Source organism: Pezoporus wallicus, unplaced genomic scaffold (assembly GCF_028554395.1).
Source record: "Pezoporus wallicus isolate ANWC-B61680 ecotype Strahan unplaced genomic scaffold, APGP_CSIRO_Pwel_v1 scaffold_7392, whole genome shotgun sequence".
Classification (NCBI taxonomy): domain Eukaryota; kingdom Metazoa; phylum Chordata; class Aves; order Psittaciformes; family Psittacidae; genus Pezoporus; species Pezoporus wallicus.
This window is the reverse complement of record NW_026639923.1, coordinates 5000358-5025168: the sequence shown is the minus strand read 5'-3', so window position 1 is coordinate 5025168 and position 24811 is coordinate 5000358. Positions and strand designations below refer to the sequence as shown.

At 37.9% G+C, this 24811-nt stretch overlaps 1 protein-coding gene across 3 annotated transcripts in view; it reads right to left on the bottom strand.

Annotated features, from left to right (window-relative positions):
* DNAH3 (dynein axonemal heavy chain 3) overlaps positions 1-24811 on the bottom strand; it is a 66755-nt gene that overhangs the window by 9601 nt on the left and 32343 nt on the right. For all 3 annotated transcript variants that reach the window (XM_057416769.1, XM_057416768.1, XM_057416767.1), the window contains 25 exons: positions 24226-24424; positions 22728-22836; positions 22268-22381; positions 20943-21119; positions 19902-19993; positions 19260-19479; positions 18307-18441; positions 17213-17324; positions 16368-16609; positions 15779-15879; positions 15595-15700; positions 14175-14304; positions 13441-13677; positions 12959-13062; positions 11434-11728; positions 10847-11026; positions 9748-9871; positions 9499-9655; positions 7790-7933; positions 6482-7148; positions 6201-6366; positions 5641-5857; positions 4520-4702; positions 3447-3645; positions 68-2209 (listed from right to left, as the gene is read on the bottom strand). In XM_057416769.1, coding sequence (XP_057272752.1) covers positions 68-2209; positions 3447-3645; positions 4520-4702; positions 5641-5857; positions 6201-6366; positions 6482-7148; positions 7790-7933; positions 9499-9655; positions 9748-9871; positions 10847-11026; positions 11434-11728; positions 12959-13062; positions 13441-13677; positions 14175-14304; positions 15595-15700; positions 15779-15879; positions 16368-16609; positions 17213-17324; positions 18307-18441; positions 19260-19479; positions 19902-19993; positions 20943-21119; positions 22268-22381; positions 22728-22836; positions 24226-24424 — 6552 coding nt within the window. The remainder of the gene's footprint in view (positions 1-67; positions 2210-3446; positions 3646-4519; positions 4703-5640; positions 5858-6200; positions 6367-6481; positions 7149-7789; positions 7934-9498; positions 9656-9747; positions 9872-10846; positions 11027-11433; positions 11729-12958; positions 13063-13440; positions 13678-14174; positions 14305-15594; positions 15701-15778; positions 15880-16367; positions 16610-17212; positions 17325-18306; positions 18442-19259; positions 19480-19901; positions 19994-20942; positions 21120-22267; positions 22382-22727; positions 22837-24225; positions 24425-24811) is intronic.

Here is a 24811-nt window from a genome sequence, read left to right as displayed (position 1 = left end):
AAAATACAGTATTAGCAGTTTAGTCTCAGAGACATTTAATTAGATGAAAAAAAGATAACAATCTTACCTGCCATAGGATCAGCACCTGGTGATAATACAAAAATCAAAGGGGCACAGCAATTTGAATCACTGTAACTTTTTCCAAGATCAAAAGTAGGTGGTTCAATAAATGTTCTTCCCATATTTTCCACAATGAACTCCTGCACTGCTGCAATAATTTTGTCCGGTCTCAAACATCTGAGAATAACCAAGCGATCTAACCCCATCAGTGTGCTCCAAGCATCTGGGAAGGCTTCTTCATGGGGTCTTGAAGAGTCATAGATTAGTTTCCACTTTGAGGAATTATCTCTTATATGTTCCATTAGTCCATGCAGGTTTGTCAGACTAGATGCACGTACGAGCTCAGCCCATGATTTCTCAGATAGCCAATCTGGAGCTGGATTGGGGTGAGGATTATCAAGAGCAACACCTCCTGTCAGTAGGAAATGCCAAACCTCATCATCTATTTGGTCTTTTCCCTTCATAATACCTATTGTCAGAAGCAAGGAGAATAACAGCTTATCCTTTTCAAACAGTGAACGACACACATTATTATAGATGCTCACTGTGAAATGCTCAATTATATTTTTAATCCTCTCTTCTAGATCTTCACTCTTTTTGCTTTTAGCAATAGACTGAACATACACATTAATGAACCAAATTAACGAATATTGGTACATAGGTTCAATGTTTGCCAGATCAGAGATGCAGAAGAAGATAACAGCTGAATGAACAGCAACCGGTTTATACCCCATTCGAGTAGTATCTATTTGCATCTCAGTTATAGAGGAAATTTTTTGCTTTTCAGAGATTTCTTCAGATAAAACTTTGGATGAAGACAAAACAGTAATTGCTGTTTCATCTTCTAAGATATTTCCTTCTGAAGTGGAAAGGATCTCCAGGATTTTATCTTCTATTTCCTTTAGTTGTTTCTTGTTGGCTGCACTTTCTATAATAAGTTTATTTTTCTTTTCTTCTAGCTCAGGTTTTTCCTCTGCAGTTACAATTCCAAGAAGTTGATCCTGAAGACCCGAAGGTGTAATCACAAAGTTGATTAGACAAACTTTCACAGCCACTTCAGGAAGATAATGAGGATTTCTTAAGCAGGTTGTTATGTAAAACCTGAAATCTCTTGAATATTCAATTATATTTTCCCCTAATTTAATGTATTCTACTCCTTGTTGTTTAAACGTTAGCTTTAATAAAATGGGTTCTATGAAAGCATCTAGTTCTTCACCAACATTTTCTAGCAAGACTGGTGTTCCAAGCTGAATAGCATTTTCTAATACCCTCACATAATGTGTGCCAGATAATTTGATAACTGACAGCCTGTTAGTTTTCTCCATGTTTTTTACCCACTGATTAGCTTGCCTTTGAGGATCTATCATTAAAGCCCATCTTCTTGAGTTAGAAACAATTATGCCATTGTCAGTGGAAAAAGAATCAACTGGTAATCCAGCAACCTGCCATGCACGGATTTTGACTGGATCCCCTAACGTATTACTTAAGCTAAAATAACTGGAGCATGGTATGTTCTTTTCATTACAAAGGACCTGCCATTGCTGCTGACATTTTAGGCGGTAATCAACAGTAAAGGCTCCCAGATAAGCCACAGTTCCTGATGATAACAACACATCTCCTGTAAGGTCTATGTACCGAATTCCTAATAATCGTGCAGCTTCTGTCCACCTTTCTTTTTCTCCACCAAGACCACTAATCAGCTTTTCAGCTCTCACAATCTTTTGTGAGCAGTGTTTAATATTATCTTCTAATTCTTTCTTCCGTCCAATCATGTTGTCAAGCTTATCATTCAAAGCTTGGAGGCGATCAACTACCTCCTTAAGTTCTGCTTGTTTGATTTGTAGCTTCTGCATTTGAACCTCCAGTAATTCTTCTGCAGCCTTCAAACGTTCACGCTTTGGGGCAACCACTTTTGCAACACGGTCGTATACCTCCATGGCTTGTACCCACTTGCATAGTCCTTCACAGGCAGATGAGACATTTTTTATGACAGCTGGCTGAAAATCTGGATGATCAATAAACTTCTCTCTAATTTTCTTCATTATAGCAGGAGGAATATTATCTTTGTCATATGTCTTTAAGCTCTCCAGGAATTTCAGATCGCTAAGAAGTTTTCTAGATGGCCCCCAGTAGTCTTCTACCATTTTACCTATATTGCAAATGATACTAAAATCAGGCTTAAAACATACATACCCAAACTGAAAAAAAAAAAAAAAAACAACAACAAAACAACTTTAAACACAATGCAAACAATTAACATCAAAGATTTTGGAGTGATATTTTACTATAACCACCAGTTAAGCACTGTTAACTAGTTTTTGAAAACCATTACATAAGGAATTTCAGATAGAAACTTCAGCATCACTAACTTATGACATATTTATTAATTGCATATTAATTCTAAATCAACCAACCAAAATAAGGGAAACATTACTATGAAGTCTTTCTTAGCACAGTTTATTAGTTAAAGCAGCAACTATGTGAAAACATTCCTTCCTGATCTAGATAAGACAATTTGGGATGAAAGATATTTATAGAGTTATTTTCAGTTATGAAGTGATAAACTGTTGGGGCCTAAAGTAGAAGGAAGTGAAAGAAAAAGGTCTCTTTCCTCTCCTACCTTGCAAATCCTGTGCACTCCAATGATAATCTGGGGAGGGACTATTCATTAGGGACTGTACTGACAGGACAAGGGGTAACAGGTTAAAACTTAAACAGGAAGCTTAGATTAGATATAAGGAAGAAGTTCTTTACTGTAAGGGTGGTGAGGCACTGGAATGGGTTGCCGGGGGAAGCTGTGAATGCTCCATCCCTGGCAGTGTCCAAGGCCAGGACATAGCCTTGGGTGGCATGGTTTAGTGTGAGGTGTCCCTGCCTATGGCAGAGGGGTTGGAACTAGATGATCTTAAGGCCCTTTCCAACACTAACTATTCTATGATAACAACATAAATCACACAGAAAGAGCTTGTTGGAATAGTTGGCTATGTCAGGGGTATAGCTAGAATTCTGCTTCCCAGCATAACTCATGAAGTTTGGTAACAGGAATTAGAGGGGAAAATACAGGTGAATGGTGCCCAGCACACCTCCAGTTCCTGGTGTTCCTCAAGACAGTGCAAATCTCAAGACTGGGTCAAAGCAAGTCAGAGATGACTTTGTGCTAGTGACTGCGATTGTATTTATAAAGCTTGTACAACAGTGTCAAGCAAGGGCAATATGTTAACAATGGCAAAAGCAGTTCTCAGCTATTCAGTGCGGTTTTAAGTAACTGCTAGCAAAATGCACTTCTAGTGCACATGGCTGCATTCACACCAGAAAGACTTCACTAGTACAACACAGCAGTACCCCAAGCATTCCCAGAACAGGGATAACAAATACTGCATAATTACCACTGCCATTTGGATCAGGCTTTCTCTCTGGTTTAGCTCCCTTCATGACACAGATACTCTCCATTACGAGCTTAACAGGACCAGGTGGATTCTGCATGGATTTTACAAGAGAGATGTCTGAAGGATTCAGAGTATCAAGAGCTGAAAGTGCTGCCTCCAAAGCTGGCATGGCCTCAGCAAGGTCTCCTTCACATTCATCCTGTTAAGATATAGGGCAGAAGCCTGTAGACCTTTATACAATACCAGGTTTGCAAACTGATTAACCCACTACAGCACAGCCTCAAGAGAGCCTTCTCTGCTTCTAAGTACCTAATAAAAACACTGTTCGCAACACTGTTTCTTGGAGAGAAAACAAGATTTCTCTGCACAGTTTAAAGAAAGAAGGTTTGTAGAGAAATTAGTTACTTCCATAAGCTGAAATGATAGCTGAAAAAGCCATACAAGCTTTCAAGATCAAAATCTCTCTGCTCTGAGAAGGAAAATTAAAATGTAAGTTAGATACAGTTGTTCTTGGTTAGATCTGTGCTGATCAGGTAAATATATATATAATGTGTAGCTAAAATTCTTAACCATGCAGTCAGATGTCAATAATTATCTAGCTTCTCTATTACTGACATTTTCAACGAGTTACAAAAAATACTGAGGAGTCCTGCAGCTTCCCACAGGAAATTCTGTGCTACAGGCAAATGGCTATGGCAATATCTCTTAGGTTATGCCTAATAGGGTTCCATGCAGCACTATGCCAAATTATCTCAGCTAACTCTAAGTGAATTGTCTTTGCACCTGAAACAGTTTAATGTCATTGCTCAATCTGTTGAGAAGGAGATTGTGTTAGTACAGAAATAAGAACTATAGTTTTTGGAATGTGAACTAGAAAGGGAAGCTATGCAGTACTGTGAGATACAGTCATAGTCCAAACAGCCAAAATTTACGTTGTTTATATGAGGATCACGTCATTCATCATCTCTTGCAACTTTGTTACTTTAAGAGCTTGGATCATTCAATTAACACATCATCACAACTCCCACTTACTTGGAAAGACTTGGAACCAGGCTTGAACCCTTGTACACTACCTTAATAGCTTTAGCAGCAGCTGCTGCTTCATTAGCCTCTTTTTCATCTGCTGACACTAGTTCTTTTTTTGCATCTACTTCAATTGTTTCCTTTTCAATACGGACCATCATTTTGTCTGTTTCTTCAGAAGTTTTAATCAGTTCAGGCTGAAGGGCAGACAGTTCTTTCTGCATCTCTGCAACCTGATGAACAGAACAGGAAATCAAGAAGAAAACCTGTGTAAACACTGCATGAATTTCACATCTTGATGTCTTAGAAAGAAAGATCAGAAGACACTATATTCATACAATCTAAAAAGGGACATTTGCTTTAATAATTATTAAAATAGTTCTCCAGCCTATTTTTACTAAGAGCTGTTTCATTTAACAGAATAGATTATTTTTAAAGGATTCTTTTTTTTTATCATCCATGCAATACTCTCGCTTTTTTATCATCCACTTGATTTCAATAATGAGAAATAAACTATTAATTGTATTTTTTTCATCACAGTTTCAGTTTAAGGAACCCCAAATAATCCTTTATTGTACAGGTGGAAAACTGTTTGGATATACCAAAAGAAACTTGTGAGGAAACTGAGAATTAGTGACAATAACAACTGTAAACTGAATGTCCTTCATCTAGCAAGTATCTGGAAGCCCCTTTGCATCTTGGAAAGACCAATCCCTGGATCACATGGGTTCAATAAGGGGGTTATTTACCCAGAACCCTGCTAGGAATCTACTCAGGAATTAATGTTTATTATTGCCTTACAACATTCTTTAACTTCCCCTCTATTTTGAAAGGGTACTAGGATGCCGAGTCATGGATTCCCCATATAAAGTTTCAAGAAAATAATAAAATTTGTAAAGTTTATTCCTTCAACATTTAATGAGTGACATCAATTTCATTTAGCTTTCTATTAAGTGCTATAATCCAAACTTACATATCATTTTTTTTTTTTAAATGACTAAACCATAATCTAATTTTTCCTGCTGGCTTTCTATAGAAAATGATCAATAGCATCATGACTATGGTGAATATGGAATTTGATGGTTTATTTTTATGTTTTAAAGAGCTTATACAGACCCGCATACTAAAGTATGCACATGGCACACATTCAGTGTTTTCATCTGAAACTTACTTGTAAGGCTGCAAAGTCAAGTTTTTCAAGTCCTATAAGATAACGAGTTCTCATCGTGTCAACTTCTCGCCTTTTGCTATTCAGCAGAGTCTTAAAGGTAAGAATCAGTTCTAGGTATGAAGTTGGTGTCACATAGTTGTGTCTTTGCAGTGTAGCATAATAGCTGACGGAGAGCTCTCCCACACTTTCTTGGAAATATTTGCACATTGACACAACCCTAGAGAAAGTTTTTCCACATTACTATAAAAATACAACCTGTCTTCATGCTAATTATGAGGAAATTATGCTAAACTTATCAAATTATATTAGTGCTAGTGAAGGCAGAATTTAGAAGTTTTTTACCCATTATAAGAAATATTTTACACTAATTTTCAAGAGTGGCCTGATTTTCAGAAATATCAAATACTTTTATCTAGGTCTCTTTGACTTGCACTGAAATCACAGAATTGGCTTTGCTTTGTCCATTTATAAGGACACCTTCCTGATCAACTATGTTGGGGGTGCAAGAGGAAGGGGAATAAATATTTGCTTTTTATGTTTCTTGATAGATAAACTCATACTCTTTTCTAATATCATCTTCCAGTTCAACATCCTCTAAAAACTTGTTAGCAACCATTTCCAAAGCATCCGTAGGCCAGGTTTGGAACCAGTCGATGGTGCAGCAGTTTATCAGTGAAGGGAACATTCGTAATCGATTCCGAAATGCATCTCCAACAGGATTCATGGCTAAAAAAAAAAACACCCCACATGATTGTTACCTAAGTTTGTTTGCAGTTAGGAAGCAGAAAAACCTAAGCCTAATAAAAAAAACACTCTGAGAAATAACTCACTGTATACAGACCTAAGACAATATGCAAATTTTTCTTCACCCTTTCAATAAAGAAATTGTACATAGCAAGGGGAATGGTTTCGATTTTCCTGTTCTCCATCCTTGCTGCAGCTTGCATTTTCTCAACAATTTCAGCTTTCTCATCTGCTGCAAAGATATTAGGCACATCACCGGAATTTAAAAGCATGTTGATATCTTCTACAAAGGCTTCATCCTTTATCTGATTATCAGAGAACAAAAAGGACACATTCTTGTTACTAACACCTGCTTTCAGCATCACTCGTTTAACATCATCTTTCCATTCACTGACTCCATAGGACTTCGTAATTTCAATTTGAAAGAGTTCAAAGGAATTCATGAAGGTGGCCAGCTTGGTAGCACTTTGTCGACCACTCCCACCAACGCCCACCAACAACAGATGTCCATTATCCTGTTTCAATACTCTGCATATCCTTGAGATATGTTCAATAGCAAACTTGAACATAACTAAGGACATAGGTGCTTTGCTGATATTGTTGTATTCCTCAAGGTAGTATTCCATCACAGTTGTCAGTTGCTCTAAGTCTGTGATTTCATCGTACACTTTTACATCAGTGTCCAGGTCTGAATAATCTCCAAAGAACAGGCTGCGAATATTATCATCAGAGACATTTTCAGTGGGTGAGAGATGGCTCAGTATCTAAGGAAAAGACAAGAATCAACAGATAATTCAAACTATTAGAGAATTATTTTCCTTAAAGTCATAATAATTCTTGTCTACATAGTAGTATTACTGTGGGAAACACTGCTTTCCAGCTATTCTTGTTATTACCTTAGTTTGGGGAAAAGAATCCAAAACCAAACAAAAATAACCCTTCACAACCCACATGCAAAAAAACACTTAAATGGGGAATATGCTGTAGGTTGACATGCAAGTTTCCACATATGCATACTTCACAGAGACATTTCTGCTGTCAAATACAGGGCAAGTTCCCAAAAGGCTTCTCAGAAAAGCCACTACACCTACTGTAGTAGTAGTACTGCTCACACAATATTATGGATATCACAGATAAAAACTGTGTTAGACTTTTATTCCAGATAGTCCTCTGTACCAACACAGAATCCTTTTGAATTTATGAATCATTCTGGTATGAAGTAACTTATATTAACTTGACTGAGACTATGATAATACTCCATACTGAAGATAAGACCATCCATACTTTTTAAATGCAGTGATTGAAATAATTCAAAATTTGTCCCATACTAATGTAATCTCAATGTCTAAGAATTTCTGAAAATGCATCAGTTTCATTTTCATCCCAGCACATTACCCATAAATACCTTATTAAAGTCCTGCTTGAAGCTGTTTGTTGTTGTCTCTTGTACCATTTGAAAGAATACTTTCCTGTCCTTGTCATCAACTAAGCGATCATAGAAAACTCGGTAGACCTCATGAATCCAAAGTCTGATCAGTTTATCTCCATCCTGAAAATGAAAATACAAGAAAATCAGTAAATACGGCTCAGGCAGGATTTGTTAAACACCAAAAGGGTAGAAATGTCCATCTGGACTCTGCTCTATCTTGTACTAAACCCAGTGGGAATCTTTCAATTCTAAGCCATTCAGCACATGGCCCAGCATCTGCTAACTTAACTGGATTCCTCACCTAGTTACCATCTTTTCCAACCTGCCAATACAAACTGGGATTCTTACATCAAAGCTTTTTTCTCTACTGTATCAAATCTCCCCAGCCTCCCAACATAAAGTGAGGAATAAATCTGTCAAAGATACAGCTTATGGGCTCTAACCCTAACTCTGCTTGAAACTATTGCTGGTTAAGATTTCCCCTGAATAGCCTGTAGCCATTTTCTTCTGTTTCTGCACCAAAAATATTCCCTCAACAGAAATGAAACTTTCAAAACTCCTTTATCCTCACATTTTAGTGAAAATTGATGAAAAAAGTAGGATGAAAATCAAATATGTGTATCAGTATTCATTTGTTGTTTGTGACAACAAGCTGTCCAGTTGTAACAGCTGTAACAGTTACTTTTCTCCTTAGTAGCTGGTTCAGTGCTGCATTTTCTGCTTTAGTCTGAGAACAAATCTGATAACACACTGATGTTTTAGTTGTTGCTCAGTAATGCTTACCCCAAACAAGGACTTTTCAGTCTCTCAGGCTCTGCCAGTGAGGAGGGGCACGGGAAGCCAGGAGGAAGCAGAGACAGGACACCTGACCAAAACTAGCCAGAGGGGTATTCCATACCACAGCACGCCATACCCAGTATATGAACTGGGGGGGAGGGGGGCAGTCACCCAGAAGGGCTAGATCACTGCTTTGGTCAGGCTGGGTATCAGTGAGTGGTGAGCAATTGTATTGAGCATCACTTGTGTTTATTGAGGTTTTTTTCCCTTCCCTTTTTAGTTTTATATTATCCACCCTGGTTACTTCCATTATTATTATTATTAGTTGTAGTAGTAGTTTTATATTATATTTTAGTTACTGGACTGTTCTTATCTCAACCCATGGGGTTTACATTCTTTTGATTCTCCTTCCCATCCTCCTGGACAGGGGGAGAAAAGGGGGAGAGTGAGCAAGTGGCTGCATGGTTCTCAGTTACTGTCTGGGCTTAAACCATGACACAGGCAAACTCGGGGCAAAATTATTCAGTTATGCTCAGTGATGAGCTTGACATTTTTAAAACAGAAATACTGAGTCTTTTCCCACCACAGTTGTTTCTTTTGCATATTTAGTTTGCAAGTTCAAGAGATGGGACTGCCTGTCTTGATGTACAGGCCTTAACAGATGGGATTAGGACCTCTGAGCCCAACTATAATACATGCAAAGAATATTAACAAAAATGTCACCTGTCTCCTCCAGAGACAGACAAAATACATAGCAAGGTATTTGGTAACTATCCTGATTTAAAACCTTGTAAATGTACTGAAATCACAGTTCATGTATTTTGAGACATTTACTTGCTGATATTATACAAATAATTTACTCTTTCTACTGCTCTTTCTTACAGTAATATAATAAAATGACAACTTACTTGCAAATGAGTGTGTGGACAGAGCAGCACTCCTTTAATAACCCTGGAAAAATCCCGTAGATTAAAGACATAGTGGGATTTTGAGGGAGTTGGGAGAAAATTATCAACTGCCATTTTATAAATCACCATTGTCGCTTGAACCATCATCTTACCCAGCCTGAAGAAGGAAAGGAGATACAATTTTAACTTCTGCAGATAAATTGCAGGAGAAAAGATTTCCAAGGTGTTAAAGGAAATACGTCACATTACCTCAGAAACACAGGTTCAAAGCCTTTGCTGAAGTGCCAATCAGCAACTGCATTAAAAATCTTGGTTAATATTTCATCATCAAAAGAACAGATAGATACAATATTCAAGTGCCGTGTGAAGCGTCCTGTAATACATACAAAAACAGGCAGAAAGATTTAGGAAAGCCCAAACACTTTTCTAGGATTGACTGCCACTCAAACAACATCTGAATCTGGCTCAAGCTCCATGATTTTGTTTCTGGCAAATTCCAACAGTGATGCAGAAGAAATATAAACTAATTTATATTTCATACCTGTATTTCACTTAGAGTAAATATTTTTAATATGAAAAACATGAATCTCCATTACAAGTCCACTATTACCCAAATTTAAATTTCAGCTTCCATTAGCCCTGTTGATTATGATACAACACAGTAAAACTTTACAAAATCAAGTATCTTGTTACTGTGTTTCATGTAAAAAGAAGTATAAGTTTATACACTAGCAAATTTAACAAATTTAGCTACATCAAAATAGTTATTTTAATAAAGCCTCCTCAGAGCACATACAGTTATACCTGTCTTAGTGTTTATATCAAGCAAAGTACCATGAAGTGCCTTATAATGGTGTAAGCGGTAGCTACATTAGGGTTATACAGATGTAACTTTCATTGGAAAATATAACCTCCCTTATGGTGATATGACAGGAATCATGGACTTGCAGGAAACATGCTTGTAAGTAAATGCAGGCAGCCTATTCCAGCAGCAGGAGATACAATTTCAGAAGGGAAATGCCATAAAGATTTGGCAAGAAGATGTATTCCCTCCCTTTTCCAAAGAATAGAAAATGGAGAAAGTGTCTGATTCTCTAATTTTAGAATTATTTTAATCATTCACAGTTCATAATAAACATGAAAAACATTGTTTCTAATATTGATTAAACTCACCCACAAAAGGTACAGATCTGACCTTGAGAATACAGACTTCTATTTGGAATGACACAGCCAAAGAATATCTCTGTAGGCTTACAAGTAATAGATGAATGTAGCAGTCTGTATGTAGATAAAAGTTAGCATTTACAGTCAGTTAGATAACTATTTGCCATACCAACATATTTCTTACCTGCAATATCATTCCTGCCTCCTCCAGGTGGACCCATAGCTGAAATCAGCAGCGTATCTACGATATTAATCTTGGATGTATCTTTCTTGTCATAGAAGTAACCATGATCAATCCATTGTCTGAGAAGCTCAATAGGTGGCTGGGCTCCATACACTTCCTTTGCAGGCATGTTTAAGTCATCTACGGAGAGCGCAGACATTGAATAAAAAAATCCCTCAATGTTTTGGAATTAGAAACTTTCTTTCAAAGCCAAGAAGAAAACAATAACTGAACTAGAGGTAGAAAAAGTTTGTGTCTTGCTATTCTTGCTTTCCATTAAACTAATCATACATCATACTTCACAGCCATACTTAGGCTGTGGGATGATGGTTTAACTTAGTGCGGTTAGCCATTCTATTTCATGCCACACTGCAACACTAACATAGCTAGAAAGCTTTCAGCAGGGGGCAGTGCTAATCCTTCTTTGGATGCCTGAAAAAAAACCAAAGAGCACTAGAGCAATCCAAAATTACTAGTCTCAGTGAATCACTACCTTTGCCTTAAGCCAGAATTAAAATTAGATAAAAACCCTGAAAAAACTGTCTTACCCACAAATATTACAGCTGTTTTCCCCAAAGGGGGTCCAAAGAATCCTTTTCTTCTTCTGTCCAGCTTGGACATAATCATATCATGAGTTTGGTTAGCAGAGGTTCTTGCAGAGAAGGTGATGAAGTTTGGCACGTATTTTTCCTTTGGAAGTTGTAGTAGAAAACTGTTTGTTATAGCTGTCTTTCCAGTGCCAGTAGGACCCACAAAAAGCAAAGGAACATTATGCTCAACATATGTTTTAAGAAAAAACATCTGTCTGGCAGTTTCAATTGTGGGAATGATCAGCTCTGATACCTGTTACACAAGAAAGTAAAATAGCACATGGAAACCAAACATCCAATACCTTAATCAACATGAATATTTGCAAGCATCTGCAGGAAGCCTGCAGTGCAAATGCACTTTTTTAAAATTGTTTTCTCTGAAAACCTGGGCCATAACAAGGTTCTGGTAGACAGTATGGCTCCACTTTTTGTTCAGTGTTTATACAGTAAATAGCACAATTAGTATTATCTATGTTATGGTTCACTGACTGCATGAAGCTCAGAAAGAGAACTGCAAAGTATGGTTTAATTCTGATCCCCTACTGTGCAAGGAGAAAGGAACAGTGCTATGGAAAAATTTTCTCTTCTTCATCCACCACTTACCCAGAAAAGATTTGAGACAGCAGAATTAAATGCAATCTTACATCTCTCATGTATGTAATAGACAAGACAGTTGCAACTACAATGTAATGAAAAGCTGAGCAACATCGCTTAAGTTACCCTGAAATTCCACCCTCAGAATAGAAGTGCATAGGTGTCTGCTCTGCTACACTTCAGTTCACAGTTATCACCAGAATGTGAGTACACCTATTCTGAAATGGAGGGAATCCAGGACTCTCAGTACTGCTCTCCATCTAAAGTCTCTTTCCTTGCTTTCTCTGATCTAAATAATCATAGAATCATAGAATAGTTAGGGTTGGAAAGGACCTTAAGATCATCAAGTTCCAATCCCCCTGCCATGGGCAGGGACACCTCACACTAAACCATGCCACCCAAGGCTATGTCCTGGCCTTGGACACTGCCAGGGATGGAGCATTCACAACTTCCCTGGGCAACCCATTCCAGTGCCTCAACACCCTTACAGTAAAGAACTTCTTCCTTATATCCAATCTAAACTTCTCCTGTTTAAGTTTTAACCCATTACCCCTTGTCCTATCACTACAGTCCCTAATGAAGAGTCCCTCTCCAGCATCCCTATAGGCCGCCTTCAGATACTGGAAGGCTGCTATGAGGTCTCTACGCAGCCTTCTCTTCTCCAGGCTGAACAGCCCCAACTTTCTCAGCCTATCTTCATATGGGAGGTGCTCCAGTCCCCTGATCATCCTCGTGGCCCTCCTCTGGACTTGTTCCAACAGTTCCATGTCCTTTTTATGTTGAGGACACCAGAACTGCACACAATACTCCAAGTGAGGTCTCAGGAGAGCAGAGTAGAGGGGCATTAGTCAGATAATTATTTTCTATAATGAAAAATATCAGTGAGAACCTTAGCCCCTGGGGGAATAACTTGCTCTTCTTTTGTGATGTAGTCAGTCCACATGTTCCAGTGCCCACTGCCATGCTTGTGAAAATAGAAATCATAAACACTTCCTGTTGATTGAAAAACACAGCACAGGAAAAACCAATGATTAAAAGAATAAAAATAAACTTCAACCATTTTAGTGTGAGACATCCAACACTGTAAGATAATAAAGGCTTTCCAGTATACAAGATACCCACCCCCCCACCATTATCATCACCAAATTATTTTAGGTCAGATTCAGCTACATTATTTGAGTACAACATGAGGCATATGCTACTCCTGGTTAAAAGAGCCAGGAAAGAACATCCAACTGCCCAGACCAAGTCTTGGCAGATGGTGGCTCCGCTGCAGATTTAACATCTGCCAGGGACTCTATTCTCCCTTGAAGTTGTGAGTTTTCTTACAGCTTTATAAAAGGCCAGGCAAGTACAGTTATGCAGAAGCACCTTTTTCTGGGAAGATATTGTTTCTGGTAATCTTCACACTATTAGGGCGTGGGTTTTCATCATTCATTCCCATTAGCAAGTTGCGGTAAAACACATCAAATTTCTTCCTGCTGTCTGCATCGATGATCCCACCAATTGTCCAAACCAAAGCAAAAAGGAAAAGCCCCTGCAGCCACAGCATGATTTGCTGAGTAGACATGCTTGGCTTCTCAGCTTCCTCAGATTGGCTTATTTCATCTAAAACAGATATTTTGAAATTTAGTGAAATGGCAGGAATAACTACAAATCCCAATTCAATATGCATTTCTGCAAAAGTATTCTGAGACAAAGTCAGAGCATTGTCCTCACTGGAACAAAGCCAATGTACAGAGTGAAAATGCCTCTGCAAAATACTGTTTACAAATGAAAATAATTGAGAAAAAAAAATATTCACGAAGGGTCCTAATAAAAGGTTCTTTTCTTCAGATGCTAGCAAGCAGCAAGTAGAATATACGAAATAGACTCACAAGATCATGCTCAGTTTTGTAATTACACCAGTGTCCAAATGTGAAAGCTCTTATGCTAGGCAAAGAACTATTATTAACACTGATCAGTGAGATCACCAAGTGCATTGTATGATCCCAACAGTAAGGAATTCCTTTGGCATATCCTTGCATCTGACAAACTACATCTTGGCATGGGACACAGCAGGAGAAAAAGAAATTAATAAAAAGAATAAGGCTTATAGTACTTACCAAGCAGACAAGTATAGAGTCTCATCAAGCTGTAACTCAGATGAATAGAAGACATCTGTACAATGGCTTTGCAATTAAAGCGAATGAACTCTAAACAGGGATCGACTAGCCACATAAACATGTCATTGACCTACCAGGAGAAAAACAAATGGCTTTGAAATAATGCACAAGTTGCCACATTTCCCACTATTCCTCAGTTCTCTCTCAATAAAACATAAGGCATCAGAAACTATTCAAGTTGGCAGAGGGGAGGTAAGGAAAGGACCTGTGCGAGGTAGTAATTAAGTGATCATAAAGTCACACTGTCATTATCTGATGGCGAAAACAAGTTGCTTCTAGTCAGAGAAGTTTTCAGCAGCAATTCTGTCACCCAGTTACTAACCCAGACAGCACAGCAGACTAGGGAGGCCACTGCTTTGCTCAGGCAATGAGAAAATCATTCCAACAAAATCAAAGAAAAGGGCTTAAACTTCCCTTAAAAAACACAGGAACCAGCACAGACACTGTGCCACAGTATAAATTCTAGAAAGCTGGAACTCGCTGGTACTGGTGGGAGTGCCATAGCATGCATGTAGATACCAACCATGGCTCATGGTATCTGCTCCATGAATGCAAACAGGAAAACAAGAAAGGAATCATGACCTAGCCTTTTCCCAGGGAAAGAAGATGCTCTAAAGGGTAAAGCTGTCTGCTGGTTAAGGAGTAATTATTTTGCTTTGATGAACTAAGAAAATTGTCAATGAAGAGCTCTTCTAGTCTTGGTACTTCTTTATAATTTAGTTCTAATTTCCTGCAAAAACTCAAAGGGTGTTTTGTCAAATCACAGAAATCAAAGTTTTCTCCAGCTCAAATCCTATTGTGGACAATTATTATTCTGATTATTTTACTAGATTTTAATGCCCAAAAAAAAGAGAATTTTAATTTTTATTAAATTAAAAGCTGATTCTCACCAACACCTACTTTTATTTGCATCTACAGTGAAGACACACTACAATACACAACACAGAGTTCTCATTCATGCAAGAAATCCAGTACACGAAAGACTATTTACCAAAGATTCATAAGGTGACTAAGGCTTTGAAAATCAAGCTAATAACAACAACAACAATTTTTTTTTAGCTAAACTCTAAATGCCTTAGAAGAAGGATGAGTTCAAAACATTTTGAATCTTCCAGTTTTTCCCACATTGCTTTTCTAATACTCACAGTATCTCCAGCTCTTAGGCACTTTCCTTGTGACATTTGACATTCATCACTACAAAATAACTTACAACAGCCTCTAGGAGACCTGGGACCCTTGAAATCATGGAGGTTCTTCAAAGAGTTTTGATTCTGCATGGCTGCCTTCAAGTGGGCAAACTGTGAACATCACCTTAAAGTTAATCTTAATTAGATCTGTGCAAAAAAATCAAGTCTCGCACCAGCTCTCGGTGTTCTTCCTGTAGGTTTGGAGGCAGTGTACTCATGTAGGAATCCTTCAGTGGCTTCCAACCTAATTCTTGCAGGTCCATATAGATCATACCACACCTGGGAAGAACAAACAGCTATGGTACAGGAATATATGTGCAAGGTGGGACAGCTGAAGTTTGAATTCTTTCACCTTACCTGCTGACAGTTGCTGGAGATGCCTCCTCTAAGTCAGCTGGCTCAAAGATTACACTCATTTTTGAATTCATCTGAATTATTTCACCACTCATTAAGCATAGCTAGAAGAAGAGCATCACATAAACATGATCTAGTGATGTCAGTGCTGATCATCCAGCCAAAGCAATGCTTGTCAAAATCACTGAACATTCAATTTAGTGTCACTCCTCACGCACTCATTTGCATTCTTACAGCACAGGACATTTTCTAACCTTGTCTCAGCTTTTCCATGTGTTACTGTAATGGCTTTCAGAGACATGGAGAACAATGCTCTAACTTTAAATAACTCTGCAAGGAAAAGCAGTTATGACCTGAAGCTTTTTTTTTTTATTATTAATTTATTCACTAAGTAATTTAAGCAAGTTCAGTAAGTAACAGCTTAATCATCTACTAAACCCACTCATATAATTGGGGGAAAAAGCAATGTTTTTAAGCACATTAGCCTTTCCTGAGCCTCACACCTCCTTTGACTAACATGGTAACAATATTCCTACTCCTAAAATAAAGTATGTATATTCAAGAACGAGCTTATTGGCAAAAATCAGGCTACCTTTTTATTATCATCCAGCACAGTGTTCATGTTCTCTATCCAAACTGCATCCACCGGGCCATCAAAAATAATCCACTTCCGATCATCTGTGGTAGAAGTTGCTTGCTGCCTGAAGGTATTTGCAAGAACTCCATCGCTCCACTCATGGCTTACAGGATCAAAACTGCCATACAACTGTCCCATAGTAATTGCTTTGGGATTAATAACTTTGTATTCAACAGCAAACTCATCCATGGATTTTGCTGTGTAAAAGGACAAATAGATGAGTTTGAATATTTGTCAGATTAGTTTCATTCAACAACCAAGTACAGAATAAAATCCCTGAGGATCCTACTTTAGCTGCCCAAGGCAAAAAAGCCCCAGACATTTGGCAGCTAGACAGCTGTAAATAAGAAATTCTGTTACTTGTGCAAGGAATTTACAAAGTCCTACATGCAAAAGTACATGAAAAAAAAAAAAAGCAGAGGAGAATAGATTTTATATGTTTACGGGAGCCACTTACAATCTCCCTAAAAGGGCTAGGGTTTTTGTCACGACTTATGCACAAATACAGTGCTTAAAAAATTCATAAAAGATTAAACACACTAATATGTGCAGAAATACTACTGTATTTCTGCAGATAATGTAAATGCATTATGCATTTAAATGAATTTATTTCTGTAAATGCGGAAAAAAATCATTTCAGACAAATATATAAGACAAAAATAGTTCAATGATTAGAAAATTCCCAGTTGAGATAGCAGAATATAGGACAATTAACAATCTGGACATATTTCTGCAAAGGAAAAACATTAGTCATAGAATCAACTTCATTTAGGGAGAAGCTTGTCACTGAACAATGTTACCTGAACACAAATCACCAAGGGCTCCAGCTAGCACTTTGTACGCAGAGGTCTTGCTGCTCATAGCATCTCCAATGATCATAAAACCATGGCGCACCAGCATCATTTCATATATCTGTATCAATGGCAAGGAAAATCAATGATTAACAATGAAGATAACACAAAGGGATTGAAACTACAGTTCTGAGGATCTGTCACACGGTTGGTCCCACAGAGGCTGACTTTGGACTGCAAGAGTCACCCCATAAGATATTCCCAGAACTCAAGTCAAAGCCTCAAAGAGAAGAACACCTTCAAGTAGAAACAGACCTGTAAGAAGAACCCCTAAGAAGATTTTTTTTAAATCTCAGGTTAAGGCTGATATTTTCTGGTTTACCTTAAGCTGCTAACCAGTTAATACTACCCTTATTTAAATGAAAGATCAAGCATGCTTTACAAAGCAGCATAAGACAAGTCTGAACATAAGTCATAAAGTCTGAACTGCTGCTGGAGGGGTCCTTCATAATCCTGCCCCAGGCCACAGGCTTTTGCCCCAGCCATCACACTATTACTAGGCTACACAAATCACAGAAAAAAACAACAAAAACCCCAGCAACCTCTCCCCCCTCAACAACATTAAGCATTCTTTGAAACATCACCAACACCCACAACCAATGGGAAACAACAGAGCTGGAGGTGAAGCATAACCAAGAGTGATAAATATCACCCCTTTCAAGACTTCTCAAGGAGACTGTGAACAGAAGCAGGAACACAGCATGACTCCCAGCCCAGAGTTATGTTCACTAAACTACACTGCAACAGATTCAGTTTAATTTTCAATCCTGAACCACAAGACCTACAATGTGGCTGCACATGCTAGCTTCCTCACAGGCTGGCTGAATTAAAAGATCGCTATGAGCAAAGCAGGCTTTCCTCACAGGCTGGCTGAATTAAAAGATCGCTATGAGCAAAGCAGGCTTTTAATCCATGATGTTTTACTCAGTAAAATAAGCTGTCTGTAATATTTTATTAATTGATTATGGAAAGTGACATAGACAGTGAATGAAGAGTGTTTCTGCTCTCATACTTTTCTTCCCCAGAATTATGTGAAAATAAACCTGTATAATTTTTCCAATAAACCATGGAACTGGTTGAAGATTCATTTTTAGTATATTTTCAGTTACTGCCTTGATAAACAGGTCATAGTCTGGTGTAGGAAGAACCACTCCAGGAAACAGGTCAGATACGATGCCCTATTAAGGAAAGGCAGAACAGAACACTATTTAAACACAGGTTTCAAAAAGTGAAAATTCCAAAAGTACAGAAATCTACACATAAAACTGTTCATAAAGATAACAGGACTTTAAGTGGAAAAGTCCTCAGCTGTACAAAACTAAATTGTAAGCAAACTGTACCCATGAAAGTATTCTGTATGCATGAGACAGAAATAAGTGCTGGCACTTTTCATACACACAAGGAAGCTCAACTTGCTGCAGATTTACCCCAAGTAGTATTACAGCAATGGATGTGAAAGTGGTGGAAAGAATCTCAGTGATGAAATAGAAGAGTTTGTGTTCTGAAATTTCAGAACAATGACTCTGTGTGTGCTTGTACCCTACCTTTTAGACCTTTACTAACTGATTGCTTTGCAGTTTAACACAGTCTTTATTTTCTGTTAAAGCAGTATGCAAACAGAAATGTCATCATTTTCAATCAGACTTCAAATTTCTAGTTGACCTTAATTTAGTCGTCTACATCTCTTTTGCAGCACAAAGCCAGAACCCAAACTTCAAATAATGGTTTCCACAAATGAAATAGTACAAAGTGACTTCTTCAAAATATCTTACTTAACAATTTTATGGAATAACTTAAAAAAGCCCCATTGAAACTTTGTTTTTCAAAATAACAGAACCAAAGAGTGCATCTAGACCAGTGGACTGAAATAACTCTATACTAATACGGCAGCATCTAGATCAAACTGTTCTAAATTAAGAAAATGACCTGTTTCTGTAGGTTCTTTTAATGGACTTCATCATCACAACTCTTAAAACACACCAGCCTGAGAGCTCACCTGAAACAATGGTACATCCTGTGCCAAGAATTTGGCTAAGTTAACATCCATCAAAGCCCGAAGTAACAATACGCTTTCATTTTCATTTGGGTATTTCAATTTTAAGTTTCCTGCTGCTGTCAGGACAGATTTAACAGCACGCATTCCATAATCATAGTGATGCTGAGATGACAGCTGCTCAGAGCACAGACGGTAAGTGGCAACAATTTTCTGGGCAAGACTGTGGATATTAAAATACCACATGTAGAATGAAAATATCTCACCATGGAAAGAAAATAATTTAAGTACCTATATACACAAAGTAATAGCAGTGATTATCAGACATATCAGCTGTTAAGATGGCCCAAAACACCTAAGAAGTAAAACTGAAGATTATGCTATGCCAGACAATGCGTGTGCCATTTAGGAATTCTGGTTGATACTATGATATGTTTTCCAAATGGTCCTATGTAGAGGTGCATATCCATCAGCTTGAAGCGGTAAATGAGAACTGATGATCAAGCAGGAGATTAAAAAATAGTTTCTGGAAAAACAGAACAGGGACAGCCTTCCAGAATTACATGCCTCAAACACACTTAAATGCCTTACAGAGGAATGAGGTATATCAGACTTAACTGAGGTGAAAAATTCAGCATGCCTTACCTCCGAGAGTCCAGAAATCCCATTGAATAAAGTGAAATTTCTCCAATCAAAGCATAATCTGGAACCATCATGGCAACCATTCGGAACAGTGCCTGTAAGAAAAAATACTATGATATAAGCTAACACCATGGAATATGGTCATAACTTGTGCCTGTTTTTTTAATAGTATCTCTCTGTAAATTCGTGAACTAGAATTCAGGAATCATCTGAAAACTATGAGATTGCATTGAATGCTAGTCTAGCCTATTCTACCCTAGTCTAGCCTATTCCAATCTTAACAGGTTCAAGAGGTCTCTGCTAAGGACTGCAGGAACATGTGTTTAGAATGTCACAATCCTAAAGAACTATTAATAGAGGAAGAGGGAGGTGTCATTCATCTCACTTCCATAACAGACAAACTAGCACATGGTGTGGTTAGCATCTTGTCAAAGGACATAGAAAAAATTGTGGAAAAGCTAGGAAAAGAGCTGGAACCATATCGGTTTCTCTGCAATGTCTCAGCAACTTGCAAAGTTTTAATAAATTTAAATTGGGATTTGGACCACCAAGCCACTTTAAAACAGGAAAATTTCTACTTAGAGAAAGCACAGTTAAAGCTGTGAACTGGTATCAATATGATTAGACTAAGACCTTTCACTTGTGCATTTTGTGCAATCCTAAACACTATTAAAGCTTAGCAAAAAGCACAGCAGAATGCACTTGAATGGATTATCAGTTATGTTGGTTTCAGCTGTGTCCCCTCCTAGCTTCTTATGCACTCTCAGCCTACTCATTGGTGGGTGGTATGAGAAGCAGAAAAGGCTTTGACTCTGTGTAAGCACTGCTCAGGAATAATGATAACACCCCTGAATTATCGAGACTGCTCCCAGCACAAATCTAAAACATAGCCCTATGCTAGCTACTATGAAGATAATTAACCATCCCATCTAAAACCAGCACATCAGTGTGTTTTTTGAATGATGTATCCCTTTTCTTATTACAACAAACCAGAAGTTGCAAATTCTGTATAATTTCTACAAGAAATCAGGATTCCAAATTTACCTTCAGATTATCAGGCAGCTCTGCCCGTCCAGCATACCCAGGATTCATCGTGATAAACACAGCACATGTTGGATTAAGAGAGATCTCTGTCCCTTCAAAGATGAATGTTTTGAGTTTGCGAATAATAGCTTGCTGGATGCTAAGTATTTGTTGGGCAACTACAGATAATACTTCAATCTAATACAGACAGAAGAGATGGGAAAACATAAGACACTTGGAGACAATATTTTTGTTTATATATATTGATGGCTATAATTGCATTCCTTCAGGTGAAAATAACTCTTTGCCTTCTAACTGAGCCTAAATATTAGCTGCCTATTGAAGTGACTCTCTGAAAGTTAGTGCCACCAGTCCCTACTCTACCAATTTAGACAGATCAACAGAGGCTTCTAAAAGACCCCACAGGGAAATAACCACGTGTCTGATGTAGACATCTAAGTTAGATGGACAGGAGCTCCCCCTGGAGGCCTCCAAAAGCACTTTCCTTTCACCTCATGCCAAGAATTCAGCCACTGCAGAAAAGACTGACCCTGTGCCCAAAAGTAAGGGTAAATCTAAAGAGTGGGTAAGGCAGTCTAGTGCAGATCCTCAGCGCTTTAAAGTATCAAGGTAACAGAATATTGGAAAATGAGAATGCCAATACTTGAATTCATTAAAAAACAAGTTACAGCAGACAAACGGAGAAATTAAAGTGTTAATGATACTAAAACACACAAACTAGATCTTCATGGAATTTTCACATATACTAGCATTTACTTAAATCTAACTCCATCAGAATAACAGCAAAACATATTCAAAGAAAAAATCAAACCCCCCAAAACACCCCCCTCCACAAAAACAAAAACAAAAAAAAAACAAAAAAAAAACCCAGAGTAAGATTGATGAGGGGATCAGCTGTGTCTGGTTACACAGCTAGTTAACCAGGTCACTCAGTGATCACAGGAATCCCTCCACTGGGATTTGCCTGTCTGTGCTGAACATAGATAAATACATCCCCACAACAGTGGTTTGGTTTCTCAAGAAGAGAAGGACAGATCTTTCTCTACAAATGAGTGTCACATACAAAAGAGGTAACTGCACAGAAACATTTTTTTTTTCAGCTAAAATAACCCAGAACACAAGACTTCAGAAACACAGCACAGGTAGGCATGTGCTCCTACAGCAGGCAGCTGAGCATCTATTTCTGTGTCAATGATTATTGAAACAAAGTGGTTATACCACAACTAAAAGGTAGAAAATTAGCAATAATGCTGTCATGTCTAAATCTGAAATTTGTGTCTTAAATTAAAGCTTTATAATTTTATTTGGCTGTGTTAAAATATTACCTCAATTCTGTTGAACTCATCAAAGCAGGCCCATGCACCAGACTGTGCCAGCCCCTTAAAGAACTTGCCCATTGCCTTGTAATCAAGACCATCGGAGCAATTGAAGACCACACACTACAGAAAAAAAAATACACATAGAACATCTGTCAGTATTAACACAAAGTCCACTATAAAATTCTTAGCATCTAAAATGGGAAGGAATTATTGCTGCTAGTTTTGGATTACAACACTAGGATGCTATATAGAAATGGTCCTAAACATGTGCTTCTTACCAACTATTTCTGCAAAAAATGAAAAAAAAAAATCATGGAATCATTTAGGTTGGAAACGAACTTAAAAGCTCATTGAGTTGGACATAAACTAATATGTACAGAACAAGCAGTACTTGCTTAAGGATGGCATTTTAAGAAATACCTACATATCCAAACATAAACAACACAAGAAGTTTGTATTTTGGTACCTGCTTAGCTAGGGCTTTTGCTAGATCTTTTGTTGTTTCTGTTTTGCCAGTCCCAGCAGGTCCTTCTGGGGCACCACCAAGACTTAATTTCAAGGCACTCATTAATGTCCTACATAAACAAGAACACGGGCATTAGAAATAGTAATCTTTAATGACAGACTGTTTCTGAAGAGATGGATAAGTATTTTCCTATACAGCTTCCCCTGGAAATCATTTACTTGTTCCCTACTGACGTTGCAGCCCGCCCTAAAAAAACAGTATTGTCTTCTAACTGATTCCCAATTGTGGAAACTTACATTCACCCACTTGGCCTACAAGGAATGTCAAGGTTTTGTATTACCTGCATCCACCTTGGTTGAGGATAAAGCTCAATTACACAAGCAAACACACAGTGCCATAAGCAAAAAGGCAGAGTTCTCAAAACCACACATTTTCATCAAGCAGCGCTCTTCAAGACAAGAACTTGAAGCTGGCTTTATAAATGAAATCAGTCTCTAGAAATGGCAGAGAAAGCACAAAGGTTGCTTCAGAAACCTGGGAATCACTGGGCTCTCCAAGTGATTTTCATACTAAAATGAGATCTCTATTAACACTGGAGTGATTATTTTACAAAAGCCTCATTCAAAGGCTTTGCCAGCAAAAGCAGCTGTTAAATTGTGCTCAATGGAGTCTACTTGCTCACTGCTTGCACTGAAACTACATCTGGCACAAATAACTGCACAGTCCTAGTTTAGATTGAGCTAATCCTAATGACAACAATCCCAGTTTACAGCTAATGCACCAGCCATGTGGCTCTTCAGCACTACTGTGAATGCCAAAAGACCAAGCATTTGCCAGCATACGCACTAACATTGGCACTTTACTACAAGTGCCTTGTACACAATGGTGAGTTCACAGCTCAGAGCTCCAGTAAAATCTTTCCATCTTCAGCATATGTTTACCTGGTTATATTATAAAGCAAGTTCTTTAAACTTCAGACCTAAAATTACCTGTCTCCAGGGCTCACCAGAAGTGAAATACCAAATGCCTTCAAATATTTCAACCTTGGAAGATGAAGCATTTACATTTCAAACTCTCACAAGCAAGTGGAGAACAGGAAGCTAACTGCATTCACACATCTTTAAAGGGCTCTCTAATTGCCTCATTTCTTTTACAGGCAGGCATACCCTACCTGTATGTCTTATTTCAAATAAAATAATTGACCACTGCTACTGTAGAATTCTTTACAATTCCAGTATCATGATCTGACAACTCTTTTCAGAAGCACATTCTTGGACACAATAGACTCTCACTCTTTAAACAATGACATGGGGTAAAAACCTATACATTGTAAATATTTTACCATATTTGGGCAAAGAAGATACGTAAGTTTTGCCTCCAAAACCTACAGGAAAATCTTAGCTGCTGGGGTGCCTACAATTATTAACTATAACAAATGAAAGTAAATACAGATCAGCCCCCAAAATGAAAACATTATTCACAGAGAACATGACTTTACCTATAACATCGATCTGTTAGGGGGGTTATAACCAGACGCTGACAATTGCCCAGATACTCATAACCATATCTGGCTTCTGTTGTAATCATTCGCACTATTACATCCTTCTCTTCCCAGTAGTATCTCAGCTGAGAAATCCACTGGAAGTCATTCAGATCTGTGATTCTGTCTTCAACCAATTTTGCAACCACATCACGAGCTGAAGAGTAAGAGACATTATTTCAAAAACTATAAACACTTCTATGTTAGTTTACTTAAAACAACATATAAGTAAACTAACATTTACTTATAGCTATGTAAGAGTAAATTAACATTTAAAGTAGTAGGCTGGCTTTCATGTTAGGAAAGAGTCTGCATCTGTTTAGTACAGAGAATCAGCTTAATTTGTCCTAGACTCCAGTACCTGTTCTAAGCAGACAGCAGATAGTTGTGCAGGACAGACCAGCGTGCATTTGCCCACAGACATTGTAAAAACAGTGTAAATGTTGTTTCAAGTTAGAGAAAGCATTTTAGCTGCCTCTTTCAAATAGTTCACCCAAATAACGATAGCGGCACTGCCCAGATGTAACAGAAGGACCAGCAACTG